At 46.6% G+C, this 14,401-nt stretch overlaps 2 protein-coding genes across 2 annotated transcripts in view; one reads left to right on the top strand and one right to left on the bottom strand.

The window, feature by feature from the left end:
• LOC104662102 (cytochrome P450 4X1) overlaps window positions 1-2,467 on the bottom strand; it is a 108,163-nt gene extending 105,696 nt beyond the window's left edge. Inside the window, exon 1 of the mRNA XM_010362999.2 lies at window positions 2,186-2,467. The gene's annotated coding sequence lies outside the window, so the exon portion shown is untranslated. The remainder of the gene's footprint in view (window positions 1-2,185) is intronic.
• Window positions 1,804-14,095, top strand: LOC104662101 (cytochrome P450 4A11). The gene is made up of 12 exons (XM_010362996.2): window positions 1,804-2,055; window positions 5,145-5,286; window positions 5,933-5,977; window positions 6,473-6,600; window positions 7,613-7,737; window positions 8,106-8,260; window positions 8,700-8,806; window positions 8,893-9,083; window positions 9,183-9,316; window positions 10,215-10,279; window positions 10,426-10,502; window positions 12,975-14,095. The coding sequence occupies exons 1-12, from the start codon at window positions 1,861-1,863 to the stop codon at window positions 13,168-13,170; spliced, it is 1,560 nt and encodes a 519-aa protein (XP_010361298.1). The 5' UTR covers window positions 1,804-1,860; the 3' UTR covers window positions 13,171-14,095.
• Window positions 14,096-14,401: the final 306 nt, after the last annotated feature.

Here is a 14,401-nt window from a genome sequence, read left to right as displayed (position 1 = left end):
ATGACTAGTTAATGGGTGCAGCATACCAACATGGCACATGTATACATATCTAACAAACCTGCACGTTGTGCACATGTACCCTAGAACTTAAAGTATAATTTAAAAAAATAAAAATTAAAAAAAGTTTCAAATCAACATATGCTGTCTAGGCTGCAGAAAAAAAAACTTAATGTGTATACATTATTCCTGGAAATGTAAATTAGTTCTGCCACCGTGGAAAGTAGTTTGGAGAGTTCTCAAGGAACTTAAAATAGAACTACTATTTGACCCAGCAATCCCAATGTTAGCTATATATCCAAAAGAAAACAAGTTGTTCTACCAAAAAGATACCTCTACTTGTACATTCATCACAGCACTATTCACAATAGCAAAGACATGGAATCAAGCTTGGTGTCCATCAATGGTGGACCGGATAAAGAAAATGTGATACATATACACAGTGGAATACTAGGCAGCTGTAAAAAATAATGAAATCATGTTCTTTGCAGCAACATGGATGAATTGGGATGCAATCATCCTAAGCAAATTAACACAGCAACAGAAAACCAAATATCACATGTTCTCGCTTATAAGTGGGAACTACATGTTGGGTACTTATGGACATAAATATGGGAACAATAGATACTGGGGACTACTAGAGGGGTGGGTACAGATATGAGTAAGCATTGAAAATTTGACTAATATATGCCATACTCACTACCTGAGTGGCAGAATCATTTGTATCCAAACCCTTGGCATCACACAATATACCAGTGTAAAAAACCTGCATACATACCTGAATCTAAAATAAAAGTTGAAATTATAAAAAGATGAAAAAAAAGAATGCTCATGCACAGATATGCATGTAAAAATGCTAGGGAGGGTTAATTCATAGCAACAGTTACTATTTAACCTACTTTACTTGAGGTTGGCAAAGCAATCATTTTTTAAATATTAATTTCTGTTCACTACAGATTGTCCTCAACAAGGTAGTCAGGGCTCCTGAACAGAGTGCAAAGTTCTGATTGTGTAATTGTGTACTATTTAGGATGAAAGAGAATTGATAAACATGCTCCTGCTGTGGCTATAGTACTAGACTGAAGTAGGACTAAAATTGCTCTAGGACTTTCTCTGGTAGAGAAGGTAGATCTATCAATGGGGGAAAAAAATCATAACTAACATTATATAGAATTTTTTTAATTGTCATGTATATGAACTGAGAAAAAAAAAATCATGCTATGGATATTATGAGACCAATCTCCCCAATGGAATAAAATAAAGTACTTGAACAGCTGCCATATTAGCATCTGTTTGTCCATATCATCATCCAGTTAATAGAAAGACATATTTCCCACTCCTCAATCAATATATAGATGGAAGTGGTTTTTATGGTAAATAAAATTAGATTTAAATAAGACAAAAGTAATGATTCAGCACTTGGTTAACGTTACGTTTAAATGTACATATCATGTTGAGAATTTTCTTTGAATGTGTAACAGAAAAGAGTGCTACTGAATGAACATTATTGCAATGTAGTAAAGCAGAATGTAAATTCCTTGAGGTCAGCATTCAAGTCTGTTTTCCTCACAACAGTGCCCACACACCTAGCATACTGCCTGGCACACAGTAAATGCTCATTAAATATTTGTGAGGTACATGGACAGGGGAATGTGGTAGACAGCTGATGAAGCTTTTCTCCCACTGTTCCCCTAGTTGGATCATCCATAGTCAATCGATTCTGAACTCTGAGGTCCAAGTTCTGCCATTCCCCTTCACTCTCCCCACAAGTGGGCGGGACAATCCTCCCAGGACTTCAGCACAGGTGGACAGGGGTGGACAGGGAGAGGTAGGGGCACTCAGAGATCCAGCAGGTGCTGCACCATGAGTGTCTCTGTGCTGAGCCCCAGCAGACTCCTGGGTGGTGTCTCCGGGATCCTCCAAGTGGCCTCCCTGCTCATTCTGCTTCTGCTGCTGATCAAGGCCGCTCAGCTCTACCTGCACAGGCAGTGGCTGCTCAAAGCCCTCCAGCAGTTCCCGTGCCCTCCCTCCCACTGGCTCTTTGGGCACCAACAGGAGGTAAGGAGGAACTCAATGGGGGAGTGGGAGGGCAAAGAGGTGTGGGACTCTGAGACCCTGGTCACAAAATCCATAGAGCAAAGCCTTGTTTTGTAACAAATATGAGGCCTCAAAGGAACACCCAGCCTACCTCTCTGGTGTCAGCTTGTCCCAGTCATGAGGAGCTCACTCCTCCCATGAAGCCCATCCTGCTGGTCCTCAGCTCTATCACCCATGCCCTCCTCCTGCAGATATCAAGTGTGTCTTGGCAGTCCTGCACGTGGAGGGCAATGCCTGATTGTCTCCAGACTGATTACCCCATGAGCCTTGGCTTTTCTCAAAGAACAAGGCTTCTAGATGCTCCCTGCCCAGTCACTTAATGCCATCCTCTCTGCCTGGCCCTGCGTTTGCCTGGCAGCACAGACACCCATCTGAGGAATCCGTGGCATGAGGAGTTCATGGTCTGTGAAGAATACAGGCAGGAATTTGAGAAGGTGCCAGACTACAGGAAAAGAGCTCACTCTGCTGGGGTAGATATCCGAGGCAGAGATCTGCTGGTGTAGGGAACCAACTGGCTAAGTAAGTTTCCTCAAGACTCACAGAATTTCCACAACAGGTGATTTAGGACCTGAAAACCTGACAATTGTGGGTACACATGATGGGGGCAGCCTGCACAATGTTCTCCAGGTGAGGAGACTAGTGTCTGAGTTGCATGTTGAGCAGTGTGTGTTGACCTCCTGGCTCTCCTCCCACACACCCGGACTGTGAGCTCCCTGGATGTGAGCATGTCATCCCCTCCCTGTGCCCCAGCAATCAGCAAAATCCTGGCACATCTTGATGGTCAGCTCAGGTGTGTAGAGCAAGCTTGTCCAACCCATGCCCCATGAGGCTGTGTGTAGTTCAGGATGGCTTTGAAGGTGGCCCAACACAAATTCATAAACTTTCTTAAAACATTATGAGATTATTTTGCAATTTGTTTGAGCTCATCAGCTATCATTAGTGTTAGTGTATTTTATGTTTGGCCAAAGACAATTCCTTTTCTTCTAATGTGGCCTAGGAGAAGGAGAGCCAAAAGATTGGACATGCCAGGTGTAGAGGAACAGAGGAAAAAGAGAAAGGAGCAGCAAGAGGGCTGAGGAGGGACACATCCCATCCCCTGTGCACTACTATCCCTGCCTGGGGAGGGGGGCAGGTAGGAACAGAGCAAGGTAAGGGGCTGCATGGAGAGGGACTCACCAGGGTGCTATGAATTGAATACACTTAAATGGAGACAGGGGTTGCAGGGAGCTGAGGCCTGTTGTTTCTCACCAAAGGAGGCAACGTAGTTCTCAGCAGAGCAGAACCAATGTGGGGGCCTGACAGTGTTCAAGCCCTATATGGACTGGTCCCAATACCACTCTGCCTTCTTTCCCATTCTCCTCCTTTACCATATGTTACTCACTACCTCACTACCTGCCTATGCGTTTCAACCTCTAGGCCTCTGATCACACTGTGCTTGCTACCTGGAATTATCTTCTCACTCATATCTATCTGTCAAGGCCCAGCACCAAGCTACCTCCTTCAAGAAGGCCTCCTGGGCCTCCCAGTAGTGAAGGGCCAACTCTTTTTCCTATGGGCTATCCTTCTCAAGAGGCCAGAGCAGTGTTAACTTGACTCAGTTATTTTTCTGCAGTGTCATTAGTGTGGGCTTCTTCTGGGAGAGACCATCTCAGATTTATCTTTGTAACCCAATAGTCCCTCAGTAGATGACTCAATGAGTGAGGAAGAGCGTTCAGTTCTGAGTTAGGTCCCTCTTCAAAGCTTCCCCAGATGCTTGTCCTTCCTTCCATCTCATATCCATTATCCCCTACTGCACAGCCTCTAATCTTCCTTACCCCCCAACTAGACTGAAAATTCCACACAGATAAGGACCACAGCTGTGTCCTAACGCAGTGTCTGAACCACACTGGGCACATAGTTTGTGCGCAGTAAGCATGTGCTGAACGAAGGAGCCTATCCCACAGTAGGGCAAGCTGCCTCAGAGCTGAAGAGTATGATTGTCAGAAGAAGGTGGGCAGACATTAGATACTTATGTGGTAGACAGTTGCTTTGAGTTACTAGAAGCAGTTGAAATAAAGAAGAGTTTGCTACATGGAACATCACTGGGACCCAATGTCTATGAGGGTTCCAGATGAGATTAAACCAAAGCTGAGTCTTGAAAGCTGAGGAGAAGTGGCTGCTCTGTGGCAGAGGAAAAGGGCATTCAAGGTAGAGAAAAGAGCAAGTGCCAGGGCCCAGAAGAGTTAGCAGGTGTGTGAATCAGCAGCAGTGGTGGCATTGGCATTGGAGCTGAAACAAACGGATGATGGTAGAATTGCCAGCAGGGCTGGAGGCAAGAAAAGAGCAGTTGAAGCCAAAAAGCCAAGGGCTTTGTGATCCACATCGAAGAGTTTAGAAAGATGACTGCAGGCAGCAGGGAGCTCATAATTCATTGATATGTGAAAATGCAAATAAGAAACCCAAATCTCAAAATTATAGTCCAACACCAGCACCATATGCATATACCCAGACTCTATCCCATAAATCTGTACATTTTCAACATGTAGAATACTATTATGCACACAATTTTATAGTTAATCTTTTTTTGCTTAGCCATACACATCCCAAATGGTATTTTATCTTGACAAATATTTACCATATATGCTGGGATAATATTGAAAATATAACAAGTATGATTATATAAAATTATTGTGTAATTTAAAATGTTTACATTAATTCATTTTATTCTCTAAATATACTAAATCATTTTACAAATCTACTTATCAAGTAATATGAGTTATGCACATTGCCCATGGAAATTGTTGTATTTAGGACTTCCAGAGATTGTACACAACATGAAGACAAAGGCTGATTTAAATTTCTGCTGGCAGTACTGAGTGAGGGCTCATAGCGGTTGGCCTAAGGTTAAGTCTTGGGGAGAGAACAAGAATCTGGATTACAGCTCAAGTCATCAGAAATTGATCTAAATCCATAACCTCCGCTACATGGCTCCTGTGGTTGTCCTGCCCTTCACTCCCGCTGCAAAGACTAGAAGTAAATGAAAGTGTTCATCTGTCTACCCTCGTTGACAGTTCCAACAGGACCAGGACTTACAACGGATTCGGAAATGGGTGGAGACATTCCCAAGTGCCTGTCCTCTTTGGCTATGGGGAGGCAAAGTTCGTGTCCTGCTCTATGACCCTGACTATATGAAGGTGATTCTGGGGAGATCAGGTGAGATAGAACTCCCATCCCAACTGCAATGTCTCTTCCCTCTTGACACATGCCCCTGGGTCTGTAAAATTCCAGAAGAGAGTGGCTGTTCAAATATCAATATTTGAAACCTCTCCCATGCATCCACCAAGCCCACCATGCCCAGGCTGTAGCCAAAAATATTTACTGAATACTGAATGTTTAAAACAATATGTGGGGCTGAATTTTCTATTCTTTATTTCTCTATTAAGAAAATTAAGGTTCTCTGAAATGTAAATTGCCCCAGATCTGTAAAACAAATTTCATACCCACATTGACTTGGGTTTCGAAGCTCTAATTGTTGCCTGTCCTGGTATGCAGGTGACAAAGAAAACATCAATGTAGAAAATCCCATGGCTCTGTATTATTCATTGTCATAGAAGACCTAGCCTATGTGTCTCAGCAATTAACGTTCCTAGCCCTCTGCGTGTTTTCCTGATGGAACACTGAGTCTGTCTTCCTGAGCTCACACTGACCTTCAGGATAGAAATAGAAGTGGATGGGAATCAAGTGGCAGATGACATGGGTCAAACTGCCAACTGACAGACACCAAGAACTGATGGCTGCCTCTGAGATTGCCTTGCTTAGTAGCTCCTAGTTTCCTATAAAGCCCTTTCTTACCTTTCAGACCCGAAATCCCATGGTTCCTACAGATTCCTGGCTCCATGGATTGGTATGTGTGCAAACTAGGGCTGTAGCCCACTCCCTAGTTAGGTTTGAATTATGTATTTGTCTCACAGAGAACAACAGATTAGGGGCCACCACTATCATGACCCCATCCCCAAATCAAGCCTCATTTCCTTCTTCTAACAAGACCCTCACCTCTTCCTAATGCTGGTGCAAACCTTCCTGAGGCTTAGCTTCTTCCATTTCATGTCTCAGTTCTCTCCAGACATCCTTGGCCTCACATTTATTTTACATCTGCCCACAACCCTTTTCAACCTTTATCTCACAGCTCACATCATAATCACATGGATGTAGCAGTTCAATCAGAAAATTCGCATGCCTGAAACATACCTCCTTTTCCTGTATTTGCCCATGATGTGGCTTCTTCTGGATCGTTCTCTCCCCAAGAAGTCAACTTTCTCCCTCCCAAATTGTCACCAGTCATCCCTAGGTCCCTGCAGCCCCTGACACACACACATACACACATTCATGTCTACCTTAGGGTACGGCTTGCTCCTGTTGAATGGGCAGACATGGTTCCAGCACCGACGGATGCTGACCCCAGCCTTCCACTATGACATCCTGAAGCCCTACGTGGCACTCATGGCAGACTCTGTACGAGTGATGCTGGTGAGTCCATGTCTCTCTCCTCTCCCCACACCCACTCACAGCACACACTCTCATGAACTTCATTCCTAACTCTATGTCCCACAGGTGGCCATAGACATAGACACATGGAACAACACTCTCGTGTCATTGCTGTGAGAGTAGAGGGTTCCCCAGAGTTGTATAAGGTAGGAGAACACCCAGGCATCAGGTCAGATCCACACTTTGTTTCCCCACCATAGGCATAGAGATTCATGGTGAACACAAGGCCCTTCTCCTCCCACTTTGAAACCTTCAGCACAAGGGACTGGAGGAGTATGCAATCTTGTTGGACAGCAGGACTTCCTATGCTGGCTGGCCTGTGCAATGGCAGCCTCACTGGCAGCATGCATAGGCCAAGATGTCACCCACCCAGGCTCTGGCCTGGGGCCCCAGGTTTCTGCATGGATTTAAGCCACCCTTGGAAGGAAATGAACACCAGGTCTATGTTCTCAGGGCAATATCTGCCATAGCATCATCTCCGATCAGGACTCTGATTTCTCACCCAACTGGGCCCAGCAAATTTTGATGAATGGAAAAGAATTGAAGTCCCTGTTTTCTCTACAACAGAGTGCCCATACTAGCCCCTTAAGCTATCTTTGGCACTGAAACTTTCCTACTAGTCCCTCAGAACTAGCTCAGCTCTCAGAACACTGAAGAGTCCCCCATTATTTATCCCAGAACAACAATAACAACAAAATTTTCACAACCATATGTCCTAACTGAATCTCAAAATTCAATACTTAATCCATGCTATTGTGAGAGGATCTGTTTAATGTTGTATTAAAACTGCATGAGAATTAGGTATCAGTTTACCAACACTGGCTTTACAGTCCCAGTTTCTACAATGCATTTGCTCTGTAAAGGGAGGAATCCCAACCAAGATATCTGCAAGCTGCAGGAAAAAACAAGATATCTGCAGGTACAGGAAAAAGCCAGGCCTTATTAGCAAAGCACTTCTTGGAGATTAAGAAGGTTCATGCCCCTCCCACCACAGGACAAATGGGAAAAGCTCCTTGGCCAGGATTCCCCTCTGGAGGTCTTTCAGGACGTCTCGTTGATGACCCTGGACACCATCATGAAGTGTGCCTTCAGCCACCAGGGCAGCATCCAGGTGGACAGGTCAGTGATAACCCTCCAGTTGCAGGGCCCTTGTTCTTATCAAATGGAGTGCACATACCTCAGGGGCAGGTCGGGGAGTGTGAAGGCTCACCTCCACACAAAGGAAGAGTCAGTCTCTGACCAAACTCTAATTCTGGTCCAGACCAAACAAAGTCTCAGGAACAGATGCCTAATTCCTAGCACAGGTGGACCCTGGTTGTTCATACCATCCGATAAAGGTCAAAGGATAACAGGGCTGTAAGATAGCAGAAACATTGCCTCAAGGCTGCTTGTCCCCATTATCTGAGGCTGCCTCCTTTCAGACCCCATTCTACTTCCAGGTAATGGGCCCACCCCTACTACGGTCTCTTCTTCATACTCTCCCTCAGGAATTCTCAGTCCTACATCCAGGCCATTAGTGACCTGAACAACCTGACTTTTTCCCGTGTGAGGAGCGTTTTTCACCAGAATGACACCATCTACAGCCTGACCTCTGCTGGCCGCTGGACACACCGCGCCTGCCAGCTCGCCCATCAGCACACAGGTTCTGTCTCCTCCTCTTGTCTCCCAGCCTTTCCCAGGCACAGTGGAAGAACCTGCCCTGACTCCTCAGACAGAGAAGGCCCCTAGGAACCCTGCAGAAGCCAGAACACACTCAGTCTGGGGAATTCCCTTGCTCAGGGGCTGGGAGCCGAGACGTGAGGGGCCAAATTCTGTGCCTTGGTTTATCAATGTCCCCACATGGAGATAACTGAATGAGACCCTGTCCAAACAGCATTGAAACAGAGCCTCCATGAACTGTGCCACTGGAGGAAGGGGTGCCCTGCCTCACATAGTACTAGAACTTCCACCCCGACCCTGCACCCACACTCACATTCATGCTGAGATCTACCAGACACCCACGTGGGGGCACTTGGGCACCTAGGCCTCCTGGGGGCTGCTGATGGTCTCAGCTCTGCCTGGTAACCATTGTTCTGGTACAGACCAAGTGATCCAACTGAGAAAGGCTCAACTACAGAAGGAGGGGGAGCTGGAGAAGGTCAAGAGGAAGAAGCACTTGGATTTCCTGGACATCCTCCTCTTGGCCAAAGTGAGTATGGGTAGGAGAGGTCTGAGTCTTTGCCCAGAAGTACAGAGCAAGAGACCAGCCCTGCACTTTCACCATGGTCTTCCCAGATGGAGAATGGGAGCATCTTGTCAGACAAGGACCTCCGTGCTGAGGTGGACACATTCATGTTCGAGGGCCACGACACCACAGCCAGTGGGCTCTCCTGGATCCTCTATGCTCTGGCCACACACCCCAAGCATCAGGAGAGGTGCCGGGAGGAGATCCATGGCCTCCTGGGTGATGGAGCCTCCATCACCTGGTGAGTGAGGGCTCAAAAGATGGGGTTCCCTGCCTTCTCTACAGGGGAAGCCCCTGGTCTGCCTGGGCCTTGCTGATGTTCAGGATGGGCTTGTTTCAGGAACCACCTGGACCAGATGCCCTACACCACCATGTGCATTAAGGAGGCACTGAGACTCTACCCACCGGTGCCAGGCATTGGCAGAGAGCTCAGCACTCCTGTCACCTTCCCTGATGGGCGCTCCTTGCCCAAAGGTATGAACTTCCCCCACCCTCTCACCTAAACTCTCCACAGGGATATGTGGAGGGTCAGAAATCCAAGTGTGCTTCAGAGTTCTGCACATCTCTGGGTCTCCCTTTTGTTTTAAAAAAATCAAGAACATATTTTGTATTTAGGATTAAGAATTTGAAATGTCTGGCCGACAGCTTGAACCCACCAAAAGTTTAAGAAATAAGTGTTAATCTCTGAATGTGGCCTTGGGTCAGTAACTCTAAATTTCTATTCCTTGAGATGTGCAGGGCTGGAAAGAGAATCAGACAAGGGCAGAGAGGGATGTGTTTCTCTCCTCATGGGGTCAGTGCAAAAGAGGCTGATCAGGAATCTCATTTCCTGGGTCAGCTGTTGTCCAGTCTCTGAGGAACCCTCAGGTTGATGGCAGAAACCAGCTGATGACCAGATCTGGGGCCACCAAGGTGCAACCCCCCCGGTTCTGGTCCCAGTCCTGCCATAACCTAGTCGTGTGAACATAGACAAGACAATAAGTCTCTCTGAGACTCAGGTATCTCCCCTGAAAACTGAGAGCAAAAGAATGTCTTCCTTGGAACGTTGTTGTATTGGGTGAGTTCATGTATATTCTCCAACGGATCTTGGAGGATATTTGATGAATGTGAAATGTCATTGGACTTACTCTAAAGAGTAATGCTCTGATTCTTTCTTGCTTCTCATTCCTGCATAAATGGTTGTCTATTCATCATCTGAACTCACATGCTTTGTCAAGCCTAACCCACCTGCATAATGGCAGAATCATCCCAGTCAAAGTGACAATTTGTGGAAAGTAGGCCCTTTGGGCCTTCTTTTGCCCCTGCTGGCTGAAGTACCAGGACACCCCAGGCAAATGATCAGTCTTTTCTCTGTTTCCAACCTGCACCACAGGTATCACGGTCGCGCTCTCCATTTATGGCCTTCACCACAACCCAAAAGTGTGGCCCAACCCGGAGGTATGTGGTCCTTGAGAGGAGGAAGTGGGGTGATCTCTCAAGACCAATACCTTCTCCTGCTTCCACCTCTGGGAGTCCTGTCCCCTCATGGGTGGCAAGTAGGGGCTGGATCCTTACCTATCCTGGCTCTGGTGCTCTCTCTGCAGGTGTTTGACCCTTCCCGTTTTGCACCGGGTTCTGCTCAACACAGCCACGCTTTCCTGCCCTTCTCAGGAGGATCAAGGTGAGACGTCCTGTGTGGTAATTGGAAGAGAGAAATAAGGGAAGTCTCTGGTCAACCCTCTGATCTTTGTGAGCCAGATGTTCATATGTGGCATCTTCAGATGTGCCCTTAAATGTTGGTACTTGTGGGAAAGTCAGGCACCTGGTGTGGGTGTCTCTGTGTACAAAAGGATGGTGGCATTCCAGAGCACCCCGTGGAGACTTTGTTCCCTCTGCTTCTTCAAATGGGCAGCCTGAATTCACTGTCAGTGCATGTTCCAAACTTCAGTATATTCACGTATTTTCCTACTTTAGGGATATGAATTAGATATTCTCCAGTAAATTAGAATTAGATATTCTCCAGTAAATTCAACTTCAGCTGTTTGCTTTTCTCAGTTATCACGAATAGTAAACAGTAGATTTCTCTCTCCCCACACATCCTCAATGCTGCACACAACCTTCCCTATTTAATTCACCAGTCTGCCATAGAGATGAATCATTGAAATTTTTGCGTCTGTTTATAATATAGATGACCTGCAAGTCCTACCTTTCAAACCGCGTAAGGGAGAGGTTAAGGTAGCCCTTTGAAGAAAGTTTTACAACAGTGTGTGTCATATCATACATTTTTCTGTCTTGCCTAATGAAATTTTTACTGCATTATATAGTGTTCACATATTTATGTCTATTTCCCCATTTGGCAAATCTGTACATACTTTGGGATCTTTATGCCATAGTCCTATAATCCACTTAGCACAATATTGGCCAAAAACACAAAAATGAGAACAGTACACTGTCTTGGAGAGAAAAGCGCAGTAATTATTATACAATGCACAACATTTTAGGAATCCTGGTATGTGAAATATAAAACACACTTGAAATAGCTGTTGAGCTGGAGAGGAAAACTCCAGAATGGCTGTGGTGGAAATCATCGTGGCATCAGAAATTGTCCTGCGACATACAGACAGGCAAAAACAATACAAATTCTTAGTAGAAACAAAGTTTGTTCAAAGAAATAATTATGTGACTTCTTCAAATGGTGAGTTCACTTACACAGAACAGGCTTTAAGAAAAAGCTTCCTCCTGAAACTCCTTCTCCAGCACTGGTCTGTCTATCTCAGCATGAGAAAGTCTTCCTAAACATTGCCTGCAAATCATGTCGCTGCCACTAGAAAACCGGAGAGCATTCCTAAGCTCCATCTCTAGCTCAGAACTAATATTTACTCTCAGTGTATTTCCTTCTATTTTATTCATTTTAAAACTTAAATACCATCATTCAAATATAAAAGTATTTCTTAAGCCTACGTCTGTGGGTCAAGTCCTGTGCAGTGTGATAAGAAAACAGAGATAAAAGGTACAAAAACGTGTTGTACAGAAATATATCCTGTGCTCCAGACACACATCATTCCATCATCCATCCTTTCACTCATTCACTCACTGAGTGGCTTGTCGAGTGTCCCTGTCCCTGGCGCTGTCTGAGGCACTGGACTGTGAGTGTTCATGGATAAATCACGAATGCTACCTGGGGGGCTGGGAGGGAGAGACACAGCTAGTAGGGAGTGAGAGGCAGCTGGGCTCTGACTTTAGCCATGAGGATGTGGCAGGCAGAGGTGGAGGGAGGACATTCTCAGCCATCTCCGCATGAACAGGGCTAGGACATGGGTTGGACAGGTAAAATGTGGGTGAGGCAATAGGCCACAAAGGGCTTGTCTGCCAATTGAGGCATTGGGATGCTGTCCCCACTGTGATGCAGAGCACGGGAGGGTCTGAGCTGGACTGTGGCTTCAGTGTGCAGGGAGGGGAAGCAGAAATCCAGAAAGCCCAGGTGAGAAGACTGAGGAAAGGCAAAGAAGGATGTTTCTGGGGTAGAATTAGAAGGCTACAGGGGCTGGTGGATGGAGGAGTGAGGTTAGACAGGAACCTGGACCCTGGAGTGGGAGGCAGGTGGGACAACAGCTGAGGGTCACCCACCCAGTTCCCCTCCAGGAAGCCTCCCATTGCCCTTCTGACTCCCTTAATCCACCCATCGGGGGCCCCCTATGAGGATTCAGGTCCCTGTGCATCCCACTACATGGGAAGCACCTGAGAGTGTGGCCCACCCTCACCCTACAGGACCTGAACTGACCTCCACACTGAAGAATAAGAAATGTTTGTGGAGGGGTGAACAAACCATTGATTAACTCTTTATCTATTCATGTGATTAGACTCTGCCTTAGAGCCCTGGCCCTGTCTTGATAGAGGGTTTCAGGCCTGCTGAGAGTAGAGGTAGAAGGTGGGAGTTAGGAGCTAGCCCAGGAAGACGGCTCTGTCCAAGGTTTGGGATAGTGTGAAGCCAGGATGGGGTGGAAGTGTCCATGGGCTGTAAGTTTGCAGGGGCTGGACACATGAGGTTGGGCACTGAATGCCCAGCTCAGAGCTGGGGTCAGGGGCCAAAACCTGGTCAGATCAGAATGGAGCCTGAGGCCACTTCTCAATTCATTGTCTCTGCCTGGCCCAGGAACTGCATCGGGAAACAATTTGCCATGAACGAGCTGAAGGTGGCCACGGCCCTGACCCTTCTCCGCTTTGAGCTGCTGCCTGACCCCACCAGGATGCCCATCCCCATGGCACGACTTGTGTTGAAGTCCAAAAATGGAATCCACCTGCGTCTCAGGAGGCTCCCTAACCCTTGTGAGGACAAGGACCAGCTTTGAGGGCCTCCACCTGCCATCCTGTCCTCCTGACCCCCGCTCCTGTCTCCTGTCTGTTGCCCATATCCTGCTTTCTATCTGCCCACCTTCCCTTCTTCCCACCTGCCTGCTGTCCTGCCTCCTGTCCCTCAGTCTGCCTGCCCTTCTCTCTTTCACCTTTCTTCAGGCTCCCTACCTGCTTGTCTACCTGTCTCCTACCCACCTGTATCTCTTGTTGGGAGAAAAGCTGAGTGTTGGGAGAAACTGAGGCAGAGCTTGCATGTCTGACATAATGTAAGACAGTCTTGGAACATGTCCAGGGTCCAGTGTCTAAAACACCTTGTGGCCTTTGGAACACCACCTTGTGTGCTAAAGGGTGGAAGGCTACGCTGACGCATCATAATCTAAGCCCAGGGCATAAAACCCCTCATGACTTGGATAGAATCCAAGGCTCGTGGCTCTGGAATGTGTCTGGACCTGCTGGCTCCTTGCTTCTTCTCCCAGGATCGATTGTATCTTGAGTTGAAAGAACCTGTTCTCCATTATCTCAAGTAACAGAGCAGATGCTAAACCGTCACAGTTGTAAATCATTGACCCCCACATTCTCACCACCTGTTTCTTTGTTTGATCACCAATAAATAGTCTGGGCTTCCAGAGCTCTGGGCCTTCACAGCCTCCATACTTAGCGTTGGCCCCCTGACCCACTTTATCTCTCAAACTGTCTTTTCTCATTCCTTTGACTCTGCCAGACTTTGTCACCCCCACGACCTGGTATTAGGTCCAATCACCCCAACATCTCTGAATCTCCACTCACCTCCCAAACTCCTGCCTGCCCTCCAGACTGTCTGCCCATACACCTGTCTCCTTCTTCCTGCCTGCTTGTCTGTTTCTGTGTTAGTTTCCTATTGCTGCTGTAATAAACTATCACAATCTCAGTGATTTTAAATAACGGCTTTTTATTCTCTTACAGTTCTGGAGGTCAAAGTCAGATATGGGCTTCACTGGATGAAAACAAGTTCTGGAAAGGGCCAAACCCCCACCCCCAGAAGCCTTCAGGCAGAGCCCTGCCCCTTGGCTTTTCAGCTCCAGAGCTGCCTTTTTTGCATTCCTTGGTACTGTCCCCTCCTTCCTCTTTAAAGCCAATGGCATCTTCAAATCTCTCTCTCTCTCTGACTGTCTTCACATCTCTTTCCCTCTTATAAGGACCCTTGTGGTTAGTTACATCAAGCTTATTAAGATAATCAAAGATAATGTC

The sequence above is a fragment of the Rhinopithecus roxellana genome, chromosome 12 (assembly GCF_007565055.1).
Source record: "Rhinopithecus roxellana isolate Shanxi Qingling chromosome 12, ASM756505v1, whole genome shotgun sequence".
Lineage (NCBI taxonomy): Eukaryota > Metazoa > Chordata > Mammalia > Primates > Cercopithecidae > Rhinopithecus > Rhinopithecus roxellana.
The sequence above is the reverse complement of the archived record's forward strand: the minus strand, read 5'-3'. Positions and strand labels throughout refer to the sequence as shown.